This window comes from Puma concolor, chromosome C1 (genome assembly GCF_028749965.1).
Source record: "Puma concolor isolate L17-30 chromosome C1, mPumCon1.1.hap2, whole genome shotgun sequence".
Lineage (NCBI taxonomy): Eukaryota > Metazoa > Chordata > Mammalia > Carnivora > Felidae > Puma > Puma concolor.
In genome coordinates this window covers 99,681,838-99,707,458 of record NC_141674.1, presented here as the reverse complement: position 1 = coordinate 99,707,458, position 25,621 = coordinate 99,681,838, and the positions used below count along the sequence as shown (strand labels likewise).

The following is a 25,621-nucleotide window of genomic DNA, read 5'->3' as shown; positions in this document are numbered from 1 at the left end:
TCCAGCAGATTCTGTATTTGCCCAGTTTGTCAAAGATGCTACCATACATCCTGAGTCATTCTCTAACAACAAAATAGACCTATGCTTTGTGATTCTTTATTAAATTAACAGGAAGCCTAAATACCTGCACTTTATTTAAAAAAAAAAATCCTTTATAGATACTGTTCTAATTTCAGAACCAATAATCTAATAAGAATTTATAACAGAGGACTAAGTCCTACTGGAGAGCTGTATTTTAATTCTGATATACTAGTGACAATTATTTCCATGTTTTTGTTGAGAATACAAATCTACTAACAGTATCTTCATCAACTTGACCTCCACAAAAACACCTGCCTAGATTATATTCATGTAAGCGGTGCCCCAGACACGTTCATGTGCTTTTTTGTTGTATCGTGTTTATTTGCTCCTTTAAAAAAAATTTTTTAATGTTTATTTATTTTTGAGAGACAGAGAGACAGAGCACGAGTTGGGGAGGGGCAGAGAGAGAGGGAGACACAGAATCTGAAGCAGGCTCCGGGCTCTGAGCTGTCAGCACAGAGCCCAACATAGGGCTCGAACCCATCAACCAGGAGATCATGACCTGAGCTGAAGTCAGACGCTTAACTGACTGAGCCACCCAGGCACCCCTATTTGCTCATTTTTAAATACTAAAGAATGTCCATATTGCTCGAAAGCAGCCAAATGACAAATACTGCATTTTCAACGGGCAGTGGTTTTCACTCACCAAATCAGGAAACTACAGCACAGTATCTTTTAACGTATCAGTGTGGTACCAAGGTTCCGAACCAGCTGTTATAAGACCTTTGACCTTTAGGCGTCTTACATTTCTCTAGCTGCTTGTGAGGAGAAAAGAAATTTAATTTTGAATGCAATAAAAACATTAAAAGGATGCTTTTTACAAATCACCTGCACAAACAAAATATGTTACCTGTAAATTAGCTTTCTGATCATTTAATCAATGCGAATACACACATGTGCAGTCTTCGACAGTTAATACCAAAAGGAAACAAAACCTGATTTTATAAAAGGCAGTACAGTGAACACACAGTAATTATTAAACTTCCCCAGAAGACCATCTAGAAAGAAATGACTACCTAATTAGCTGACACGAGCAGCTGATCACCTGCCCGGCCTGTTTAAGTAACATGTGTTCAAACTGTGTGTCCTCCTTCTGTTCTTCCACCCCATAGCTGGGAAAAGACGATACCCAGGGATGGGGCTAATAGAATCCTCCTCTATTTAGCCAGAGGCAGAGGGAACCCCAGTGCCAACCGAGAGATGGGTTCCCAACTGGTCTTCAGTTAGAACAAAGCCACCACACTGGTTGCCTCTGGGCGTTGGGCCTATGAGTGATAGATTTTTTTTTACCTTCTAGTTTCCAAATTTTCTATAACGGGATGTATTCCTCTTCTAATGCAAAGGCCGTGCTAACTGACCAAAGAGCACATATATGCTAGATCGTTGTTTTATTTTTAACGCCTGACCATTAAAAAGAGCTTCTAAGTGTCCTTGTAAGTTCTTTCTCTCTTCCTCTCCTGGTGGTGGGCAGGGTCTCCATTTGCCAGAGAAAGACAAGCAGGATTCCACAGTTTGGGGGTTTGGGTCAGATTTGCCTGATCTGGGATTTATTTTTTATTTATTTATTTATTTTTTTTAATTAAAAAAAAAATTTTTTTTCAAAGTTTATTTTTTTGGGGACAGAGAGAGAGCATGAACGGGGGAGGGGCAGAGAGAGAGGGAGACACAGAATCGGAAACAGGCTCCAGGCTCTGAGCCATCAGCCCAGAGCCTGACGCGGGGCTCGAACTCACGGACCGCGAGATCGTGACCTGGCTGAAGTCGGACGCTTAACCGACTGCGCCACCCAGGCGCCCCGCCGGATCTGGGATTTATAAAAATGATACTGCAAAGAATTCCACGGTTTTCTTGATGGCTAGGAACAGTAACATTTATTAGATCCTCACTGGGTCTAGGGCCCATATTCTTCTGGGCATGGCAGAGAGAAACAAACAGCAGTAAAGATGGCCCTTATTTATGAAGAACTTAAAACATGATCAAGGGCATAAAGGACAGAAAAATACCTGAACACAAAGGTGGAGGCTAATATAGTGCAAACCATGAGGTTAATGTGGAAGAGGACAGGGAAGTGTCAGAGCCAACTTGGGGGGGGGATGCCCCCAAGATTTCCAGAAGCAGTCACAATGACGTCTTCTCTTTACTTCCAATGCAATTCCCTTCTCTCCAAGAGCTAGTAGAAAGAGAAATTCTGAAGAAACAGAAATGCTCCTTGTTGGGAAAGTGACCAAAAGCAATGCTGTGCAAGCCTGTTGACTCCAGGTTAGTACCACTCCTATTTGAGAGAGCACTCAAGTTTCTAGGGAAACAGATTTTCAGCATATGATTTTAGAAAACTAAGTGCGACCGATTTATTTGAAAGTTGGTGGTACTTCACAGAAAACCATTTCCTATGAAATTACTTGCTTTCCACTCTGACTAAACAGGCAGAGACTGATCTGGGACTAGAAGTGTTCAAGCTCTTAAATGTTACCCAAGTGCCTTGTTGCACAATGACCAAAATAGAACACAAAATTGTGAAAGGTCACGTTCTTTCCTTCCTTGTAAAAAATGGCACCCTTTGGGTGACTCAGTCAGTTAAGTGTCCAACTTTGGCTCAGGTCACAATCTCATGGGTTTGTGGGTTCGAGCCCTGCATCGGGCTCTGTGCTGACAGCTCAGAGCCTGAAACTTGCTCTGATTCTGTGTCTCCCTCTCTCTCTGTCCTTTCCCTGCTCATGCTCTGTGTCTCAAAAATAAATGAACATAAAATTTTTTTTTAAAAAAGCACCTTTCCCCCCTAACATCCAAGTGCTCAACATGTCACTTTTTAAAAAAATTTTTAATGTTTATTCCTTTTTGAGAGAGAGAGAGAGAGAGAGAGAGAGAGAGAGAGAGAGAGAGAATGAGCGGGGGAGGGTCAGAGAGCGAGGGAGACACAGAATCTGAAGCAGGATCCAAGCTCAGAGCTGTTAGCACAGAGCCCGACATGGGGCTCGAACCCACGGACCAAGAGATTATGACCTGACCCAAAGTCGGACGCTTAACTGCCTGAGTCACCCAGGCGCCCCTCAACATGTCATTTTTTAACTGCCCTCCGTTTTTAAAAGCTTCCTCACTTACTGACACAGTTCTGAAGTTATTGCTGGTACTAGAATCTGAGATGGAAATTTTCCTGGAGGTGCACACAAGTCGTAACTGAAGAAATGACCCAAGTTGAGTGTCAAAGGGAGTGAACAAGCAGCTGCAGCCATGCCTTTGGCTCTGAGAGAATCCCTTCAATACACTTGGCTTTTCCGAGTGGATTGTCTGTGGGACCAACGGCACAAGGAGTTCAAGCCAACCATTAGCCTGGGAACCAAGCTGAGGACCCAGGTCTCATCAGTTAGGGTAAAGCTGGAGGCCTCAGGCCACACACAGTCACCTCTCAGTGCTTTTCCTCTGGCACCAAAGTGAAATGCTAACGCCAATCTGCCTCAAGAGATTCCTGGTGAGTGAGGCACAAATGGTAAGGGGGAGGCGTCAGATATGGTATTCAGATGAGATGTGAAGGGTGGTTTCTCTTATCCCACTAGTGTGGTGAGAACAAATTTTACATGTCTGCCTTTAGGTCAGGAGGAAAGATAAGCAACACGATCAAACTTCCAGAAACAAATTAGCTTTCCCCTCCGGCATGTGGATTTGAGCTACCTGGCCAGATGTCAAGGTTCTGAACTGAACGTAAATTCTGGACGACTGTTCCCCTGATATGGTGATGTTTCTCTCATGCAATGTCTTCTCCATCTTCCCTGGTGCCTGAAAACAATGAGCCCATAAGGAGTACCTTCCATGTACGTTCAAGCCTGTATTTCGACAACTCTCTGAAGTTTCCCAGAAAAGCCTGCCTTGACCAGAGGCAAGGAGATCATCTGCTTGTGACGGAGGCTCGGGGGCTCTTCACTTAATCATCTGTGTTTCTTCATCCGCATCAAAAAACTCCTCCTCTTCCTCACTCTCACTCCCTAAAGTGTTCTCCTTGTCTGAAGACTGAAATAGGAAAGGCAAATTATTATTTGCCATTCGACAGACAGATGCATTTTTATGACATCTATTTCCCCTAAGAATTGGCCCTAAAGTGGTCTAAGAAAGTAAATGAATCACGAGCCATCTTTATTTCTCTCAAAAAATCAACTGCTGGGGCGCCTGGGTGGCTCAGTCGGTTAAGCGTCCGACTTCAGCTCAGGTCGCGATCTCGCGGTCCGTGAGTTCGAGCCCCGTGTCGGGCTCTGGGCTGACGGCTCGGAGCCTGGAGCCTGCTTCCGATTCTGTGTCTCCCTCTCTCTCTGCCCCTCCCCTGTTCATGCTCTGTCTCTCTCTGTCTCAAAAATAAATAAACGTTAAAAAAAAAAAAAACTACCACCATACCTGTGGGGGATCCAAGGTCTGTAAAGATAACGCCTCCTCCCCCAGCCTCCGATATGAATACACCTGAAGGTCAGAAAATGTCTCTAGCAATGGGCTGTTAAGGGTTTCTGGCAATAATAAACTCAGGAGGCCCGAAGTCAGGCCGGTGGCTCCGAAGACAATGAAGGGTAAGGACCACTGCACATATTTCTGTGGGGGCAGAGAGTAGAACAAAAACCATACAAAAACTCAGTATTCGTTTCCCAGCACATGACATCAGTAGTCTTACGACCGAGGAGCTGCCACATTTACTACCCAACTCACGCCTCCCCACTAGAATGTACTGTCAGCCACTTGTTCCCCAACGAGAGAGACCCTGGAAAATCACCGAGTGGTTGCTCGGCCACACAGAAGGGAGAGCGAGAACATAAAAAGGCAGCAGAGGTATGGGGATCAGAAGGAGTGGGGTGGGTACTGCTTTTGCTCCAGGTGACTCTCTTATAACACGGGGATCTCCACATACTTTTCACTTAGGAGACTCCCCAGATACTCGCTCCCGATGAACTTTGACGTTCTCAACCTTGGAATCGGCCAAACAATCCCACGTATGCTCGCTCATTCATTCGGCACCGTAACCAGGAAGACAGGGGTTAAGGGTGTAAACACCCCGAAAAGAAAGAGAGAAGCCTGAAGAACCTAGCACCCCCGTGTGGTTTGGAAACTACCTGAACCGAACACGGTAATTCAAGCATTGCTTCAGAGATCCAAAAGACATTCTCGGGAATATTAACATAGTTTCTTTAAACACAAACAGGTTCGGGGCACCCAGGTGGCTCAGTCGGTTAAGCTTCCGACTTTGGCTCAGGTCATGATCTCACGGTTTGTGAGTTCGAGCCCCGCGTCGGGCTCTGTGCTGGCAGCTCGGAGCCTGGAGCCTGCTTCGGATTCTGTGTCTCCCTCTCTCTCTACCCCTCCCTCACGTGTGCTCTGTCTCTGTCTCTCAAAAATGAATAAATGTTAAAAAAAAATTTTTAGGCACACACAGGTTCAAAGATAACACAGAAAACTATCTTTGGGATGCTGCTCTGGGCCTTTCTGAGCTGATTAACATTCTTAAATTCCTGCACAAGAATGGTATTATCATCTTCTCATTTGGGCTTCCAAACTCTGTGGGTGAGACCACTACTAGTTAGGATCTCCTCTCGGATTTAATAAGTTCCTGATTTTTCAGAAGTAAAGAGATGATGGAGATGATCGAGAAGAGGGCAGGGGGGAATGGAGGTGATGGGGAGCGGGGAGGGGAGAATCTCACCTCTGCCACCCACATGGAAACACACGTCCAACACTGTGGGTGTGTTGCTGAATCAAGGGAGACACAACACTTTGATCTCTTCTCAACTGAGCAGGGATCAGTAGAGACAGAGTGCTGGGTTTTCTAACGTTCTAGGAGGGCCATCCAAAGTCGGAGATCTTTAGAGACAAACACCTGATGTCAGACACATTTTGCAGAATGGAGCAAATCCGTATGAGAGGATGGTCTTGTAATGCAAAATTAAGCATGAAACACGGAAAGAGATACTCATGAGAAGGAAGTGGACTCAGAAAAAGAAAGAAAGGAAAGGCTTTTCCAAGACATCCTCCTGTACTAGTGAGACAGGGAAACCGAAGGGACCCTGGGAGAGAGAAAGCTGTTTCATGGCTTTGCTGCTTTACCTGTTTCTAGTCTTCCTAGGACCTGTACCCTCACCCCACTTTACACATGCCTTGTAATGTAAACAGCATATGTCCTTGTAAGGGACAAGGAGTTAATGATTTCTCTAGAACAGATAACATCTAAGGAAGGGGCAAGTGAGAATGACCAGAGGAAGCTATCGCACGCGTATTCCAGACCCCTGGGGTAGACAGTTCATGGCCAAGATCCCCTGGCTCCAAGGTGTAACACCTGGCCCCTCATCCTTGATCCAACCGGTTCCTGGCTGCCTGAGAGGACACGTACCCCCAGAGCCCCGTCCTCAAGAAAAACCCTGACCCTGAACAATGACGAGACTCTCTCCTTTCCTTTCTGAGTCTCTCGGACACTCACTCTGTGTGTACCTGCTCTCTCTGTATCTTCAGTAAATGCTGCTTTCACCTCCTGCTGGCTCGTGTTGGACTTCTATCCTGCGTGAAGGCAAGGGCCCTCTGGGCTGGTCCTGAGGGAACCCCGCTGGGTCCGTGGACCTGGCCCGCCAGCATTGCTAAGAAGTGCTAAGAAAAGTTGCCCGAGTGACAAACAGCTATCCGCACACCCAATCTAGTCAGCCTTTGCCGAGTCCTGGCTGGCAAGGCCACAGGTCAGACCAAGCACAGCCATGCGTAGGGCTCCATGGATTCTGTCACAGAACCTGAACATGTCAAGTTCAGGAAGGATCTTCAGAACTGCCGTTTAGTCTATCTTTTGACCATGAACTTTAGAAAATGCTAGAAACTCTTAATAGACACACTGCTAGGCGTATTTCCTCTTCTAATTTTCTTTTTAAGAAATTTTTTCACGGTTATTTATTTTTGAGAGAGAGAGAGACAGAGTGCGAGTGGGGGAGGGGCGGGAAGCGAGGGAAACAGACTGTGAAGTGGGTTCCAGGCTCAGAGCTGTCAGCACAGAGCCCGACACAGGACTCGAACTCACGAACCGTGAGATCGTGACCTGAACCGAAGTCGGACACTTAGCCGACTGAGCCCCCCAGGCGCCCCTAGTTTTCTTATTCTAAGTGGTGTGCCATCGGGCAAGTTAATCTGCTTCTGCTGCATTTCTCATCTTTATTAGAGGGTAACGATAATGCTGCCTCACACGGTGGCTGTGAATAGTACTTGAGACGATGTGTGCTGAAGTGCTCAGCACAGAGCCCAGTCCACAGCCGAAACTTAAAAAATATTCGCTAAGTGACTAACCTACGAATGGAGACGGGAAGGGGCAAGCTGGCATTAGCTAACCCTCCAGTAAATACAGAGAAGCAAACAGTCAGAGCCTCTGGTACGAGTCCATCTGCCCCGAGGGATCCGTCACCTAAAAGGGTCCTTAATCTAGAAGGCACAAGGTTCACACTTGGGTCAGGCTGATCGTAAGTGGCAACTGCTCCTTACCCCTTTCTACTCAAAAGCATAAGCATTTCCAAAGCAGAGGATCGAGAAAAACAAAACTAGGAGGTACAAACCAACCAGTGAGGGGACGAAGGGAGCGATAATCCCACCAACTCGGGAGAACATAGAACAGGTTCCAAGCCCAACATTCCTGAAAGGAATAAAAAAAGGGGGGAAAGTCAGTAAGTTCTGGGTGGGGGGTAGAATTTAAAGATGCCATGGCTTAGTGGACCTATAATCATGAATCACACAGTGGAGGAGGCACAGGCTCCTGTAGAGCAGTGCTGCCTACCGGAACATTCCGAGATGCTGGAAATGTTCTATAATTGCGCTGTCCAGTATGGAAGCTGCTAGATGCCTGCGGCTATGAGCACTTGAAATGTGGCTAGTGAGAATGAGGAACTGGATTTTTTTTTTTTAATGTTTATTTTTGAGAGAGAGAGAGAGACAGAGTGCGAGCAGGGATGGGGCAGAGAGAGAGGGAAACACAGAATCTGAAGCAGGCTCCAGGCTCTGAGCTGTCAGCACGGAGCTTGATGTGGGGCTCACACTCATGAGCCATGAGATCATGACCTGAGCTGAAGTCGGATGCTTAACTGACTGGGCCACCCAGGCACCCCGAGGAACTGGATTTTTAATTTATTTCACTTTAACGGATTTAAATTTAAATAGCCACGTGAGGCTAGTAACTACCATACTGGACAGTGCGGTTACTATAGAGAATAGTACAGAAATGACCATGTGAATATTTCTTGCCAAATGTTCTCATGGGTTTTGTGTCAAATGTTCTCATGGCTATGAATTAATATAGCCATGGAGACCCAGGGCTTTAGGATCTGAGAAGTTTGCCCATTTAGTTAAAGTCAACTAACTGGCGATTAAAGGGTCAGGCATTATAAATAGGAACGAGGAACATTACGTTTGTGAGGAGTATGGACATGCAAACGGGGGTAGGGCGTGGGAACGAGGGAACAGGCAAGGTGGCCATCCACCGCTCCCCCCACCCACCCATATCCGCTCTCCAGAGTGTCCCAGTTTGGACAAAATGATCATCCTAGTTTCATAGCCAGCAGGCAGAGAAAACAGGTCAGAGGAATAATTAGGAAATGACTAGTCAATCACATGCAGTCTGGGAAAAACTGGAAGAAAAGGGAGCTGATATTAATAGGCGGAAAGAACCAGGAAGTCTGATGGATGTGGGAAACACTTGGAACGCTCCTCAGAACGACTGGGGAAGGGCCGACCTAGGGAATGCCCGCTGGGTTCACAGAGGCAATTCTGAGAAGAATAAGCTGGGTCCCTGCCCTTCAAATTTGGGTTTAATTTTTTGTTTTCAGACTTCTTTTAGAAGGGGAAACTTCAGATCGAATATGTTGTTTTTCATATAAGCATGTCCTACTTGTTAGAAACCACACTTAACAATCAATACGTAAACCTCCTGTTCACTTATTACTATATGGAAATATCTTTTTTTAAGTTTATTTATTTTAAGAGAAAGAGAGAAGAACAGAGAGACAGAGAGAGAGAGAGAGGGTGCGAGCAAGGGAGGGGCAGAGAGAGAATCCCAAGCAGCTCTGCACTGTCAGCATGGAGCCCGACGTGGGGCTCAAACCCATGAACTGTGAGAGCATGGCCGAGTGGGAATCAAGAGCCGGACGCTCAACCAACTGAGCCACCCAGGTGCCCCTGGAATTATCTTTTTACAGATGTGTATATTTTGTGTTCAAATGTAGGTTCTGAGAGAACACGGACCCAGTCCTCTTGTCCGTCTGTGCCTGACAGAGGCTGGGTGACTGAATCAATCAAGTCCACTGAAATAAGAATGGCAACCGAGCCCCATTTGGGTGATGGGATGTGCTTTGCGTAGAGTACTTCTCTCACGATTTACACAAGGGAGTTCGGCCCAAAACACAGCTCCGCCTTCCCCAGCCAAGCGGGCAAAGTGTGGTCTACACAGACAGCTTCTGGGCTTGCGGCTGCTCGCTGACTTGTTGCTGGCCCCCACTCACTGTGCTCCCGGTGGAATGAGAACCACACCTCTGTTGCTGTGAGCATCTACAGCGAAACATGCGGGATGTGTGAGGCATACCTGATGACTGTGGGGTACAGCTCAGACGTGTAGATGTAGACCACGTTAAAGGCAGCACTGATCGTCAGCTTCCCGAGCAGAGACAAGGAATGGCTGTTCACCACTGCAAACACACCCGTGTCTGAGGAGGACAAGGGTTAACACTCGTGAGGTCCTTCCGGGAGAAAAACTCCTTTAAATGACACAATTATGAACTAAGCCAGAGGCATTAATATGGATCTCAAACAGTGAGGAGGTGGTAAAACTGAATACACACTCAGAAGGTTTAGTAAGCACACACAACACACACACACACACACACACACACACGAATGTTCTCAGCGTCTTGACTGTGAAGTCGTCCATAATGGCGGTCATCATAGGCGATTGAACTTGCTTACTCCTCAATGGCAGAGCTCTTGGAATACTTCTTTACTAAAAGCAAGCTTCGTGGGGATCGTTAAGTCTCATCCACATTGGGGGCTACTCGCCTCTCCTTCCCAGCCTTGTTCAACAACCAGTGACGGGAAATGGTGGGTAGCATGACAAGCCTTGGCACACGTGGAGTAAGTCTGACAGATACGAGACAGACAGAGGCAAGGTCCAGAAAATCTCCTCTCTGCAGTTTGTATTTCCTGGTGTTCCATTGGACGAGAAGGAATAATCCCAATAAATTACAACCAGAAGGTATCAAATATTAATGTTCTTTAAAGAACGAGCCTCTAAATATGGAACTACTTTTAATCTTTCTTCTTTCCCAACTTCTTACTTGAATCACTAACCACTAATGACATTTCAGTTTCTTACTGCAATGTTTTTATATAAAATACAAAAATACATTTTATGGCAGTTCCTTTCCCTATCAAAAATACTATCAGGGCAGCTGGGTGGCTCAGTCGGTTAAGCCTGCAACTGTTGGTTTCGGCTCAGGTCATGATCTTGTGACTTTGTGGGTTCGAGCCCCACACGGGGCTCTGTGCTGACAGTGCACAGCCTGCTTTAGATTCTCTCTCCCCGTCTCTCGCTGCCGGTCCCCAACTCGTGCTGTCTCTGTCTCTCTCAAAATAAATAAACTTAAAAAAATTACTGTCAGGGTGCCTGGGTGGCTCAGTCACTTAAGCATCCAACTTCGGCTCAGGTCATGATCTCACAGTTTGTGAGTTCAAGCCTCGTGTCAGGCTCTGTGCTGTCAGCCTGGAGCCTGCTTTGGATTCTGTGTCTCCCTCTCTTTCTGCCCCTCCCCCGCTGGTGCTCTCTCTCTCAAAAAAATACACACTAAAAAAATTTTGTTTAGATACTATCAATTATCTCATGCTGCTTTCCTTTATTAACATTATTCTCCCTGGGATCTTGCAATGTAATTATTCCCTTTCAAACATATTTAACCTCTCCATAACCCACTAGTCTCTGCTTTCAAAATAACAATTTCCCCTTCTAAGAAAAAAAAAAAAATCTCATTGACTCTGCTGTCCTTTCCCCCTTCCCTAGCAAACATCTTCAATGAGCAAGCAACTCACTGTTGCCGCATATGCATCTGCCCTGTAGCTCACTGCGCTCTGACTTCTAATAACATCCTCTGCTGAAAGTCCTGCTCTTGAAGGTCAACAGTGAAGTCCTAATCACCAAAGTAATTGCCTCTCATTGCCCCTGACATTTCTGCCAAATGGAACACACCTGTCCCCTTCCTTGGGCCAGCCTGCAGGACTCATTGAAACCACTCCACCCTTAAATAACTCAAAAGCAATATCCTTTCCTCCCTTTGACCTCCACTGTCCCTATGTCCTGATCCATTAAATGGCATGCTTCAGACACGCTTCTGCAGTTGCTTACTTTTCCATCTTGCCTGCCCCAAATATTTCGAGTTACTTCGGCCTAAGGCTGGTATCTGGTTGTATCTGTGCCCCTCACGGCAATACCGTCTTCCACAGTACAATACTCAGCAGTGCCCAATGCATATCTGTGGAACAACGAAGTAGAAGGACTACAATAGGAATTAATTTAGTGAGAAGAATCTGTGCTCAGGTTCTTTCAACTTCTAAGGAGGGGGTTATTTAAACATGCCATCCTAAAGTATGCTTCGCCTTCCCTGCTTGACTATGAAATAAATCCTCATCTACTTTAAAGATGGCATCCTGAACACAGTGGCCCAAGCATTGCCAAACCCGACCATCTGGGGCTTTCTCCTCTTCTGCCAGGCTATTTGGAAGAACACGCTAGCTCTCTTAAGGACTGAATATATTATTTTAGGCCATGAAGTGCTTCTGGAAAAAGAACTATGCCGTTCAGCATTTTCCCCGAGAAATACGTCTGCACTTGAGATCAACAATCTCATCGATTAAACCAATAATAAGGGCAATTCTTCAATTATTTTCCAGAAAACTTAGCATGTCAAGAAAAGGTATTCAGTGGCCTTGAAGCCAACACAAATGTGCACATTTGCTTTACTGCAAATGATCTCTGGGACTGTTTTCAATCCATACAGGATGGCGTCCTTCGGAACTGTATAGTGACACTCTAACATCTTTAACAACAGGTTAGGGGATTACCATCCTGAAAATTGAATTCTTTTTTTTTATTAAATTTTTTTTAATGTTTATTTATTTTTGAGACAGAGAGAGACAGAGCATGAACGGGGGAGGGGCAGAGAGAGGGAGACACAGAATCCGAAGCAGGCTCCAGGCTCCGAGCTGTCAGCCCAGAGCCCGACGCAGGGCTTGAACTCACAGACCGCGAGATCGTGACCTGAGCTGAAGTCGGACACTTAACTGACTGAGCCACCCAGGCGCCCCTGAAAATTGAATTCTAATGGCACACCATGGAAGACTTTTATCTACACACCCGCAGGATCCAAAGCTGGAAGAAGTCTTTTGCATGAAGCTCAGGACACTTCCAGCTGTAACACATTTGTGGAGCCTGGCTCCAGCCGCATACCCACAGAGTGCTCACAGAAGCCCAACACCTCAGTAGATGCTTGAAACTTCTCTTGTACATCCCTGCCAATGGAGTCTGCAGTCACCACTTGAATCTGGGGAGAATTCACTTTCACCCAAGGAAGCACATGTCAATTTCAGACAGCTCTGTTTATTAGAAAATTCCTTACCTAATGAAGGGTTGGTATCTGAAATCTATAAAGAACTTATGAAACTCAACACCCAAAAACCAAATAATCCAGTGAAGAAATGGACAGAAGACCTGAACAGACACTTCTCCCAAGAAGACATCCAGATGGCTAACAGACATGAAGAGATGCTCAACGTCACTCACCATCAGGGAAATACAAATCAAAACCACAATGAGATACCACCTCACACCTGTCAGAATGGCTAACACGAACAACTCAGGCAACAACAGATGTTGGTGAGGATGTGGAGAAAGAGGATCTCTTTTGCACTGTTGGTGGGAATGCAAACTTGTGCAGCCACTCTGGAAAACAGTATGGAGGGTCCTCAAAAAATTAAAAATAGAACTGCCCTATGATCCAACGATTGCACTACTAGGTATTTATCCAAAGAATACAAAAATGCTGATTCAAAGGGGTGCATGCACCCCAACGTTTATAGCAGTGCTATCAACAATAGTCAAATTATGGAAAGAGCCCAAATGTCCCCTGACTGAAGAATGGATAGAGAAGATGTGGTTTATATATACAATGGAATACTACTTAGCGATGAAAAAGAATGGAATCTTGCCATTTACAACAATGTGGATAGAACTAGAGTGTATTATGCTAAGGAAAATAAGTCAGATAAAGACAGATATCACATGATTTCACTCATATGTGGAATTTGAGAAACTCAACAGAAGAACATAGGGGAAGGGACGGAAAAATAAGATAAAAACAGAGAAGGAGGCAAACCTTAAGAGACCCTTAAATACAAATTTACCCAAGGGATACAAGAGTGCTGATGCACAGGGGCAATTGTACCCCAATTTTTATACAGCACTTTCAACAATAGCCAAGTTATGGAAAGAGCCTAAATGTCCATCAACTGATGAATGGATAAAGAAGATGTAGTTTATATATATAATGGAATACTACTTGGCAATGAGAAAGAATGAAATATGGCCTTTTGTAGCAATGTGGATGGAACTGGAGAGTGTGATGCTAAGTGAGATAAGTCATACAGAGAAAGACAGATACCATATGTTTTCACTCTTATGTGGATCCTGAGAAACTTAACAGAAGACCATGGGGGAGGGGAAGGGGAAAAAAAAGTTAGAAAGGGAGGGAGGCAAACCATAAGAGACTCTTAAAAACTAAAATAAACTGAGGGTTGATGGGGGGTGAGAGGGAGGGGAAAGTGGGTGATGGGCATTGAAGAGGACACCTGTTGGGATGAGCACTGGGTGTTGTATGGAAACCAATTTGACAATAAATTTCATATTTAAAAAAGAGAGAGAGACCCTTAAATACAGAGAACAAACTGAGGGCTGCTGGAGGGGAGGTGGGTGGGGGATGGGTTAAATGGGTGATGGGCATTGAAGAGGGCACTTTTGGGGATGAGCACTGGGTGTCCTACGTAAGAGATGGATCACTGAGTTCTCTTCCTGATGCTAAGACTATACTGTATGTTAACTAACTTGAATTTAAATTTAAAAAAAGAAAATTGTTTCTTATCTTTTTTTAAAAGTATATTTATTTGTTTTAAGAGAGAGAGAGAGAGGAAGGAGCAGAGAAAGAGAGAGGGAGAGAGAATCCCAAGCAGGCTCCAGGCTGTCAGCGCAGAGCCCGGCATGGGGCTCAAACTCACAAATTGTGAGATCATGACCTGAGTCGAAATCAAGAGTCAGATGCTTAACCGACTGAGCCACGCAGGCACCCCTCTTATCCTTTTTGAGGCTCCTTTTTGGGGAGCTTCTAGACTTTTGGTCATCCTGAATCAATATTTAGTAGTGCTTTTTAGCCACTGGGCTAAATCCTTTGATTCTTGACCTTGATCTGAAAATAAAATCAAATATTACTGCCTATTACCAGTGAATATCCAAAGTAACTGCTTTGAAAAAAGAGTGATTTAAAAAGGAAAATTAAACTCAATTATCTTTGGGGGAAAAAAAGGTAATTCTTAAAACACGTGTATCCTTCAAAGCACTGAATTTAAGACGTTGTAAGTTTTTTCCAATGATGCAGTTATACGACCATCATTTTTGGGACTAGCTGTCTGGAAGTTTTCTTAGAGCCCATATGACGTCATCAGAACAAAAAGAATGTTTTACTCATATTTCACTGACCCCAAATAGTAAAAATTAAGCTTAATCGTCCACTTCATTCACTGGCTGAATACGGCAAATTTGGGATGGTTCGTATATATGTTAAAATTCTTTAAGACAGTGGTATGCCCTCTACTATGATACATAATTGCGGGCAAAAACCCACAATTCATTTGCTTCCCCTTTTTTAAAGAAAAATACCGTATATGCATAAAGATCTGTCACTATAGTTTTTCTAAATTTCTAAGTTAGAAATTTCTAAAATTTCACATGAATGAAATGAGTCAGTTTGAGGACTTCTGTGTCTGGCTTCTTCTGGTTACCATTAATGCTTCTGACATTTATCCATGTTGTTGTATGTATCAGTAGGTCACAGTTCAATCCTTTTAATGTTTTGAGTAATATTTCACTGTATGAATATACCACAATTTGTCTATCCCTTCTTCAGCTGGTGGGTATTGGGCTCTTTCCAGTTTGGGGGCTATTATTAATAAACCTACTACGAACATTTGCATCAAAGTCTTTGTGCAAATCTGTGTTTCTGCTTCCCTTCAGAAAAGGTGAGTCATATAGCAAGTGTATATTTCCCTTTTAAATAAGCTGCTAATGTTTTTCAAAGTGTCGCTACCATTTTACATTTCTATCAGCAGTATATAAGAGTTCTGGTTCTCCTGTATCATGGTCAGTGTTTGATATGGTCAGCCTCTACGTTCTCTTATAGAAGTTGTATGGTTTTAGCCTTTGCATTTAAGTCTCTCGTCCATTTTGAGTTAATTACTGCATATGATGAGACATGCAAGTTGAAGTCAAATTTTTTGCACACGGATATCCAATTATTCCAGCACCAAGTGGTAAAAAGATTATCTCTTCCTCACTGAACTAACTTGTCATCGTTGCCAAAAATCAATTAACCAGATGCATTTTTCTCTTTGTAACGTTATAATTGGATAAAACATTTTTAAAGGGTGATCAAAACCTCAGGCCCCTCAAAAAACAAAATAAAAGTCACCTGACCATATGCATGGGTTTATTTCATACTAAATTCTGTTCTATTATCTATATATCCATTCCTATCTGCCAATATCATACTGTCCTGATTCATGTAACTTTGTAGTAAGTTTTAAAATCAGGTAGGGTAAGTCTTCCAACTTTGTTTTTCTTGATAAAACTCAGTTTGGATATTCGAGATCCTTTACATCTCTATAAAAATTTTGGTATTAATTTGTCGACATCTGTCCACAAAAAGAAGTCTGCTGGAAACTTTATTGGGATTGACCGTACTGAAGACAGTGTGATTTGGGAAGAACGGACATCTTAAACAACATCTTTGGACCTTTAGTAGTATGGTAATCTCTTCATTTATTTTTATTATTATTATTACCACCAATTCATTTATGTAGTCTCTGCTTTTATTTCTCTCATCAACATTTTATATTTTATAGTTTTCTACAGGTCTGAAACATATTTTGTAAAACTTATCCCTAAATACATCATATTTTTAATTTATTATAAATGGTATTGTTTTCTTTCTATTTTATTTTTTCTAAGTTTGTTTATTGAATTAAGTAATCTCTATGCCCAAAGTGGGACTCAAACTCATGACCCTGAGATCAAGAGTCGCATGCTCTACAAACTGAGCCAGCCAGGCACCCCTCTGTCATTTTAAATTGTTTGTTGCTAATATATAGAAATAAAAGGGTGTCACATGACTCTGAAACTCATTAATTTTAGTAGATTTTAATATTTCCTAGGATTTTCTATGGAGACGACCATGTACCCTTGTGAATAAAGACAGTTTTACTTCTTCCTTTCTAAGTTGGATCCCTTTAATTTCTCTTTATTGGCTTATTGTATTCATTAGTAATTTCAGTACAATGTTCCATAGAAGTGGTAAGAATGGACATCCTTGCCTTTGTCCTGATCTTAGGGAACAAGTACTTAGCTTTTCACCATTAAATGCGATGTTGGCTGTAGGTTTCCCCCAATGACCTTGATCAACTGCTTCCAGTTGGTTGATGGTTTTTGTAGTGAATGGATATTGAATTCTGACAAGTGCTTTTTCTACTTGTATTGAAATGATCATATGATTTTTTTTCTTTCAGCTTTTGAAGATGGTGAATAACACTGATTAGATTTTGAATGTCAAAATAACCCTGCACTGAGAGCATAAACCCTGCTTGGTCACGATGTATTACCCTTTTTGAGCATTGCTGGATTCAATTTGCTAATATTTAGTTGAGGATTTTTGTCATCGATACTGACCTGCAGTTTTCTTGCAAGGTCTTTGGTTTTATATCAGGATAACTGCTGGCCTCAAAAATGAGGTTGGGGGAGTATTCCTCCCTTCTGTATTTTCTGGAAGAATATACAGGATTAGTATTATTTCTTCCTGGAATTCTGCCTGGAATTCTCTTACAGGAATGTTTTTACCTACAAATTAAATTTCTTTAATAGATAGAGGTCTATTCAGGTTATCTGCTTTTTTGAGTAGGATTTGGTAGTTTGTATCTTTGAAAGAATGGGTCCATTTTGCCTAAGCTGGATTTACTGGCATAAAAATGTGTACAATATTCCTTATAGATGCCAACAGGTTCTACGGGTTCCCCTCTTTCATTCTTGATATTGCTGATGTGTGTCTTCTCTCTTTGGCTGGGGGTTTACTGACTTTATATAGCTCAACAACCAGCTTTTGGTTTCATTGATTTTTCCCTAGTATTTTCCAGTTTTTATTTCATTGATATTTGTTCTTATTAGTTCCTTTCTTCTCTTTGCATTGTGCTTAATTTGTCATTAAAAAATTTTTTTTAATGTTTATTTTTGAGAGAGAGAGTGCAAGCGGGGGAGGGGCAGAGAGAGAGGGAGACACAGAATCCGAAGCAGGCTCCAGGCTCTGAGCTGTCAGCAGGGACCATGAGATCATGACCTGAGCTGAATTCGGACGCTCAACCGACTGAGCCACCCAGGTGCTCCTGTCATTACTTTTTTTTTATTATTTGCTTAAGAAAGAACCTTAGATCATTAATTTGAAAACTTTTCAACTAAATTTTTCTCTAAGCCCTGCTTTACTGCATCCCACAAACTTTGATACATTATAATTTTTGTTTAATTAAAAATATTTTCTAATTTCCTTTGCAATTTCCTTTCTTCTTTGACCCGTTTTTACAAGAATGTCTTTTAAAATCCAAATATCTGAGGATTTCCCTAATATCTTCTGGTTACTGATTTCTAGCTTAATTCCATTCTCATCAAATAACTATTTTGGGGGAGCACCAGGGTGGCTCAGTCAGCTAAGTGTCTGACTGTTGATTTCAGCTCAGGTCATGATCTCGTGGTTCATGAGTTCGAGCCCCACACCATGCTTTGTGCTGACAATGCAGAGCCTGCTTGGGATTCTCTCTCTCTCTCTCTCTCTCTCTCTCTCTCTCTCCCTCTCTCTGCCCCTCCCCAATTTGTGTTTCCTCTCTCAAAAATTTTTTAAAAATAACTATTTTGGGAAGATTTCAATCCTTTTCAATTTTTGAAACTTGTTTTACGGCCCAAATGTGACCCTTCTTGGTAAACGTTCCATGCGCTTTTCAGATGGAATGCATGTTCTGCTGTATTTGGGTACAGTGTTCGACAAATGGCAGTTAGGTCATGTTCAAGTCTCCATATCCTTCGGCATTTTCTGTCTGGTTTTTCTATCAGTGGTTGAGAGAGGGTGGTGAAATATCCAACTATGATTTTGGATTTGTCTATTTATTCTTTCAGTTCTATCCAATTTCGCTTCCTGTATTCTGAATCTGTTATTAAATGCATACACAATCAGGACTATTACATCTTCTTGATGAACACGCTTTCTCGTTACGTGTTTATAGCTTTCATCAAATGAGGAAAGTATCTGACTGCCATTTCTGCAAATAATGTTTTCTTTATTTCCTCCTTCTTCGACTCCAATTACAAATACACGTTAGGCTTTGTGTTGCCCTATAACTCATTGATACCTTGTTAACTCTTCATTCAATTATTTTTTTCTGCTTCATTCTGTATGGTTTCTTTAGATATGTCTTTTTCAGTGATCTTCTGTGGTTAATCTCATTCACTGGATTTGTTTTTCATATAACATATGCTTCATTTCTAGATGTCACACGATGTCTTTTTTTTTTTTATCCTCTCTTTCTCTGTTCATGATGATCATGCTTTCCTCTATCTTCTTAAATGTGTGGAACATCTTGATAATAGCTGTTTTCAAGTTCTTGTCTCCTCATTCTATCATCTGGGTCATTTCTGGTTTTGTTTCTATTGATATGTTTCCTGGTTATAGGTGGTATTATCCTGCCTGGTAGTTTTGGCTGGATGCCATACACTGTGGATATGACGGTGCTGGATTTTACTGTCTTCCTTGACTGCTCTTTGTTCTGGGATGCTGTTACTTTGTTTTTCTTCTTTGTTTTTTGGGGGAGGCTTTTTTTTTTTTTTTTTTTTTTTTTTTTGTTGAGGGGATGCTGTTACTTTGAATCATTTGATCCTTCTAAGATTTTTAAAGCACTGTGAGGACATGCAGAGAAGGTCTTTAGCGTAGGGCTACTTTGACCCAGGAGGTCTCTACTCAATGCTGCACATCTGGCTGAAAAGAACACAAACTAGGCATGGCCTTGGATTCCAAGAATTATTCCAAATGCTGCTTCCTCGTGGTCCTCTCTCTGGCCTCAGTGGTTTCCTCAAACTCCTGCACAAATCAGGAAGCAGCCTAAGACTCAGAGGCCCCTTCTGCAGATCTCTGGAGCTCATCCTCTGTGTATCTTACTCCTCTTCAGTCATTTTTCTAGCGAATTCTAGAAATCGTGGCCTCCCCAGGTTTTAATACTGTCTTCTCAGTTCAGTGCTGGGCTCCCTGTCCCTGCACCATGACTTGGACACCCTGGGTTAGGTCAGTCTTGGGGAGCACTTTGTTTCCTTCCCCTCGGGGATCACTGTCTTTCCTGGACAGCCTGCTGTCCAGTGTCTGAAAAATCAGAGTTTTTTATATTTGTCTGGTTTTATGGCTATTTAACACAGGAGGATAGCTGGTCTCCATTCCTATCATGGTCCAAAGTTGAAGTCCCCATAGTGTTTTGCCGTGTCGATTCTCACATGGCACCTTCTGACTTTACTGTTGTTGCTTCTCTCTAATCACTCATCTTTCTCACCAGACTGTAAGCTCTTAGGGCCTAGGGACTAGGTCTTGTTTATGAATTGTGTCCTGTACGTGGCCAGCACAAGAGAAGTCAAGTGAATAGAATGGGCAGATCAAGATAGATAAAAGAAATGAGATAGAGAGGTGCTCAGAGTGGAGCACCTTGAAATGTTTCAACTATGAAACTTGTTTATCTGGTCGTGTGCTGTGACTTCCTAGTATTCAGACTCTGGCAGGACCGTAACTGCCAGGCACCAACCTCCTTGCCAGTAAGAGCCCAGTGTCAGTCAGTCTGACAGTGCAGGTTCTTGAACCCTGGCCAATTCCCATCAGACCTATCTGCTGAAGAGTTAAGAACTGACTCTAATCAGGCAGCGTTAATTCTCTAAGACAAAAGTCTCACCATGTGCAATGAATACGTTGGCTGTAAAACTCCAAGATGGCAAATCAGCACTCCCCCAAAGGCACTGATTTTAGAATCAGAAAGATCTGAAATCTGAATCCTAGGTGTGCTGCTTACCTGCTGTGCAAACCTAGGTAAGTTGCTTGACCTATCTGAACTTTAGCTTCCTTATAAAATGGGGGTAATACCTAATATCTTCTCTAGATGAAGACAACCCAGTATACAGTTAACCCTTAATAAATGATAGTATTGTAGGTTTAATTAGGATCCTTTAAGCAAAGATAGAAGTCAGGTAAAATGCGTTAGTAGCCACCTGGTGACTCTACCCCCAGGGAGAACATTTACTTGGAGGCCACCCAACGTGCAAATATGCACTGGGCAGGACACTTTGCCTAATAATTATAAACCACAGGCCGAGGGACGCCAAGCAATCTGTTTTCTAACTTACTGGCTGTTTCTTCTAGGGGTGTGCCTGTCCGTCTGTCGGTCTGTGCCTCAGACACAGAGAACCACAATCATACTCAGGTACTAAAAAACAGTTGGCAGGTACTGGGACACTTAAATTGGCTGGAAGAAGAGAGGGAATATATATGTGGCAGGAAAAATTGAGGGGAAAATGGTTACAAAAAGTTCTGACAAGATGCTAATAAAATTTTTCCAACTACTAGGTGTCCTTCTTAATATATATTTATCAGAACTTCTGGAACCGGCAGCTTAAGGCTGAGCACTTTGAAAACACTGAGATTTACAAGAGGGCCGTCGAAATATTTTAAGAAGTAAACAGGAAAGGTTCAAAGAACGTTTAGAGAACAAATGTTTTCAGCTCAAAGAAGAGAAAGGTTCAGGAATAGTTAAGATGACTCCTGGCAAACACAGGAAGGATTATGCAAAAGAAGGGGGTGGCCACCTGTCCTCTCGCCCTAGTGATGAATAAAATGAAAAGAAATGGACTCAGTGGTGACAGAAGAGGCCCACTCTAATGGCTATTAAAAATAGAAACAATTTTCTAAGGGACAGTGTGAGATTTTTTTTTCCCCCTGGAAATCTTCAAAAAATAGAGTAGACGTCCACTTTTCTAAGGACAACAGAGGTACCATGTTGGTGAGGCGCTTTCCTGGGGTCTGAAAGATTCCCTGTTATGCTGTTTCTTATTCACAGTCCACCAAGGGGCACAATCAACAAAGGGCTTGAACTTTTCCTCTCTCTCTCTTTTTTTTAAATTTTAATGTTTATTTATTTATTTATTTTTGAGAGAGAGAGAGAGAGAGAGAGAGAGAGAGAGAGAGAGAGAGACAGCATGCAGCATGAGTGGGGAAGCGGCAGAGAGAGAGGGAGACACAGAATCTGAAGCAGGCTCCAGGCTCTGAGCTGTCAGCGGCACAGAGCCCGACACAGGGCTCAAACCCACTAACTGTGAGATCATGACCTGAGCCAAAGTTGGACGCTTAACCGACTGAGCCACCCAGGCGCCCGCCCCACTGAGCTTTTTCTCTCATGACGGCCCTGAAGTGAGGAGAGAGTGGGGTGGGTCTGAATGGAGACCACACACCTGCTTTCACTTAGGTTTCTGTAGAAAGGGCCCCGTGCAGAGTGTCGGGGTGGGGGTTCCCTGGAGTGCACAGATGGGCAAGAGGGGGAAGGACATAAACTGGCCTGGCTGGCAGAAGTGTGAGAGGTGACAGGTGTGCTTAGAACAACAAGGAAACATTTTTCTCTCCAAGGTGACAGATAGAACAATGGACTTTTAGAGATAGAAAGCAACTGAATTTCCAAGGTGTCTATGAAAAACAAAAGCTGAATCTAAAGCCACAGTATGATGGTTTGAAACCACTACTGTCTGTCCCAGACCAACAGAACCGGGCACTTAATTCTACGAGCCCACGGCAGGGCAGCAGCTGAGGACGGTCTCCCTTTCCCGGCACTAGCAAAGGTGACAGTTTCCTTAGACAATAAAAAACAAGCAAACTTACTCACTTCTCTAGTTTCTGCGATTCCATGAAAATCACTCTAAGGCTGGGTCAAATAACTGGGTCAAATCCACAGTCATGAACAAACTGCCCTCTGGATTCGAGGCACAGAACTTGAGGTGGCAACTGGCAGCATAGCGGGTGTCGTGGAGGGTTCCAGAACTAGAACACGAGGCTTTGGGGTCTGCAGTGGGGCACTGGTACAACTGAACCTCGAGGAGAAGCAATGGCCAAAGGTGCGTTTCATACGTGATTTGCTATCAGGAAAGACATTCTCCAGCTGCCTTTCTAGTAGCTGTCAAACTCCAGTAGCTGTGAAACCGCCTCACAATGATTCCGACCTGAAGTAAAAGCTCCAGGATGGGGCCCCATTAAGATCCAAAAGCTCCCCAAACAGGGCTTTTGCTATACCGTATGCCCCCAGCAGCACCGGGTTTGTTACGGCCCGCTCCTCATTGTTGAAAATGACTGCCCATGGGGCGCCTGGGTGGCTCAGTCGGTTAAACCTCCAACTTCAGCTCAGGTCATGATCTCACGGTTCATGAGTTCGAGCCCCGCGTCGGGCTCTGGGCTGACAGCTCGGAGCCTGGAGCCTGCTTCTGCTTCTGTGTCTCCCTCTCTCTGCCCCTCCCCAGCTTGTGCTCTGTCTCTCAAAAATAAATGAAATGTTAAAAAAAATTTTTTTTTAAAAAAAGAAAAGAAAACCACTACCCAAATCAGTTTTTTGACGTTTTAGCTAGTAGGCCTCACATGTGTTAGTGCAAGAAAAAAAAAAAAAAAAAAGGTTGAGAACCATCACTCTTATACACTTTCTATAAAGGGAAAGAAATCAGGATGCCAAAGGGACCCTTTTCTTGCAGCTATGTTTACACAGCCACAAATATATAAAAATGCCAAAGTTTCCTAAAGCTGTTTTGTTCACACTTTTATATAAGAATGAGAAAATGTCAGGCATCACCAACCGTGAACACTACTCATATTGTTGCTGCTGTTATCAGGGTGCCCTGGGAGTATGGATGGAGGTGCTGAGGGTGCCGTTGAGAACCAGCATCTCTGACCTCTGATCTGTGATTGGCTGGAACGGGGAGTGCAATCTGTAACCCTGGATGGAGTTTCTCTCTGCAGAACTACATGGTCCTCCCCATCAGCAAATAAGCAACTCTAATACCAGCGCTGCAGCCCAGACGCCCCAGATGGTGGCTTAATCGCCCGCAAGAATTAATAGCGCACCTCTAAGCACATTATTTCACCCAGAGAACAGTTTAGGCAACGGGCAAGATTCTGGCCCATTATGCTCCACACAATCGCTAAATAATATGCAATCACAGAAATGAAGCATGGCATATGGTAATCTCTCCGCGATATTGGGATTCATTGTAATAAAAGCGCCGTTCAGAACCCTTATGTAGAAATCTGAAAGGCTTACCTTTCTTTTCTGGAAGGAACATCACAATAAGACAAGCCAGTCCTCCTAGGCACAGAAATGCTGCTAAGGTCCGCTTCCGGCCACACCTAAACAATGGAAAGAAATGACACATTTCTCTTGGGGATCTTGTAAACGCATCTGCGGCTTCTCCTGAACCTCCTTCCTGAAACGTCCCCAGTGGCATTATATACGTTCGTCTTTGATTAAGGAATGGGTGGCAAATGGGACTGACCAGGACATAGAATATGTGACCATCACAACGCAAAGAACTAGCTGGATGGCAGCATCAAACGACGTGTGCAGGAGAAGAACAGAATCGCTCTGTTCCTGAGGGTTCACTCTGTTCCGGGTGGTTCTGACTGCTTTCTGTCGAGCATTTTACTTAGTCCTCAAAATAAACCTATAAGGCATGTGCTGTGCCCTCCGTCTTCCAGAGAATGAAAATAAAACATAGAGAATGGAGTCTCCCAACTCACTTCCTTTCCTCGGTACTGAAATCTTGAGCACTTCAGATTTTATTTTATTTTATTTATTTAAAAAAAAATTTTTTTTTAACATTGATCCATTTTTGAGAGACAGAGAGACAGAGCATGAGCAGGGGAAGGGCAGAGAGAGAGGGAGACACAGAATCCGAAGCAGGCTCCAGGCTCTGAGCTGTCAGCACAGAGCCAGATGCGGGGCTCGAACTCACGAACCGCGAGATCATGACCGAAGTCGGAAGCTTAACCGACTGAGCCACCCGGGCGCCCCAAGCACTTCAAATTTTCAACACTGTAAAACAAGCCCCTCTCTCTTAAAAATGCAAACTGAAAATAATTTCTTGTTAGTACGTCAGAATCAAGTGAAATTTATGGCACGCTTTATGAAGGGAAATCATTTTCAAAGAAGAGCTTGAGGCTTGGGCGAAAGACGCTGGCAGTGACAAGCCTCCCTTCACGAGGAGCCTATGACCCGCTAGGTCCCCTGCAGGACCTTTGGTAGCACCTGTAACTTTTCTGACAATTTTGCCAGGGAATTTTATAATCCCTAGTTTGAGGGTAAGTACAGCTTACTGAGCTTGTTAAAGCCGTAAAACTAACATGTGGCTAGGACCAGATTTGAATTCAGTGGCAGCGGCTGGGAGACAGGACAGGACGTGGGTCCCCAGGTCACACTGTGCTTCATGTAACACCAGTACTGAACGCCCTTCAGCGGACAGGCACCACGCTAGGCAGGCAGTGGGGAGGCAAAGCCACACAGGGAACTCCCGTGGATGGCACCCTTCTAAACCTTCAGTCGTCCTCAGAGGTGCGCATGGGCAGCTGTGACAGCACAGAGGAGGGGCATCTGGCACACCGGAGGGGTTGGGGACGGATTTCTGAATTTGCAGCCTGACTCGGCTCTTGGACCAGCACTGACCGCAAGCTTGGTCACTAACAGAGAGGTCGGCAGAGACAACTGGGACTGCCCCCAGAGAAAGGGTTCCACTGAACAGAATCCAAACTTGCCCTTTGGAAGGCACTAAGCATGCCATTCATGACAACAGCACCAAGGAATGCTGTTTTGCTTTGAGTGATGGTTTCTGGGTAGTGGGACAAGGCACGATCCAGCAGATTCCTGGTTCGTACAGAATGGGGTTTTCGGTTGTCCTGGTCAGGCGCTCAGGAACAGAAGTGACCCCAGGAAACTGAGTAAAAGGAACTTTGTCAAAGAGTTTTGAAAGGGCCTTGTAAAACTGCCCACTGACAATGAGAAGCAAAAGGAGGGCGTATTCCTCCCCTCAACAAAGTCGAGTGGGTCTTAAGAGGGAAGAAAAGTCTTTCCAGGCTCTCCAGTTCTATGCCTGGTGAAGGAATGT

The 25,621-nt window shown here is 43.7% G+C and overlaps 1 protein-coding gene across 3 annotated transcripts in view; it reads right to left on the bottom strand.

The window, feature by feature from the left end:
* Positions 1-2,880: 2,880 nt before the first annotated feature.
* Positions 2,881-25,621, bottom strand: part of SLC22A15 (solute carrier family 22 member 15) — an 82,787-nt gene continuing 60,046 nt past the window's right edge. Inside the window, exons 8-12 of one of the 3 annotated variants that reach the window (XR_015255019.1) lie at positions 23,785-23,870; positions 9,647-9,767; positions 7,632-7,708; positions 4,462-4,650; positions 2,881-4,083 (exon numbers count right to left, since the gene is read on the bottom strand). Coding sequence is in view for 2 of the 3 variants with exons in the window: in XM_086717914.1 (XP_086574040.1) it covers positions 3,994-4,083; positions 4,462-4,650; positions 7,636-7,708; positions 9,647-9,767; positions 23,785-23,870 (559 nt within the window). In the remaining variant the exon portion in view is untranslated. Of the gene's footprint in view, positions 4,084-4,461; positions 4,651-7,631; positions 7,709-9,646; positions 9,768-23,784; positions 23,871-25,621 lie in introns of those variants that run through there. The other 2 variants (XM_086717914.1, XM_086717915.1) reach the window with 2 other exon arrangements.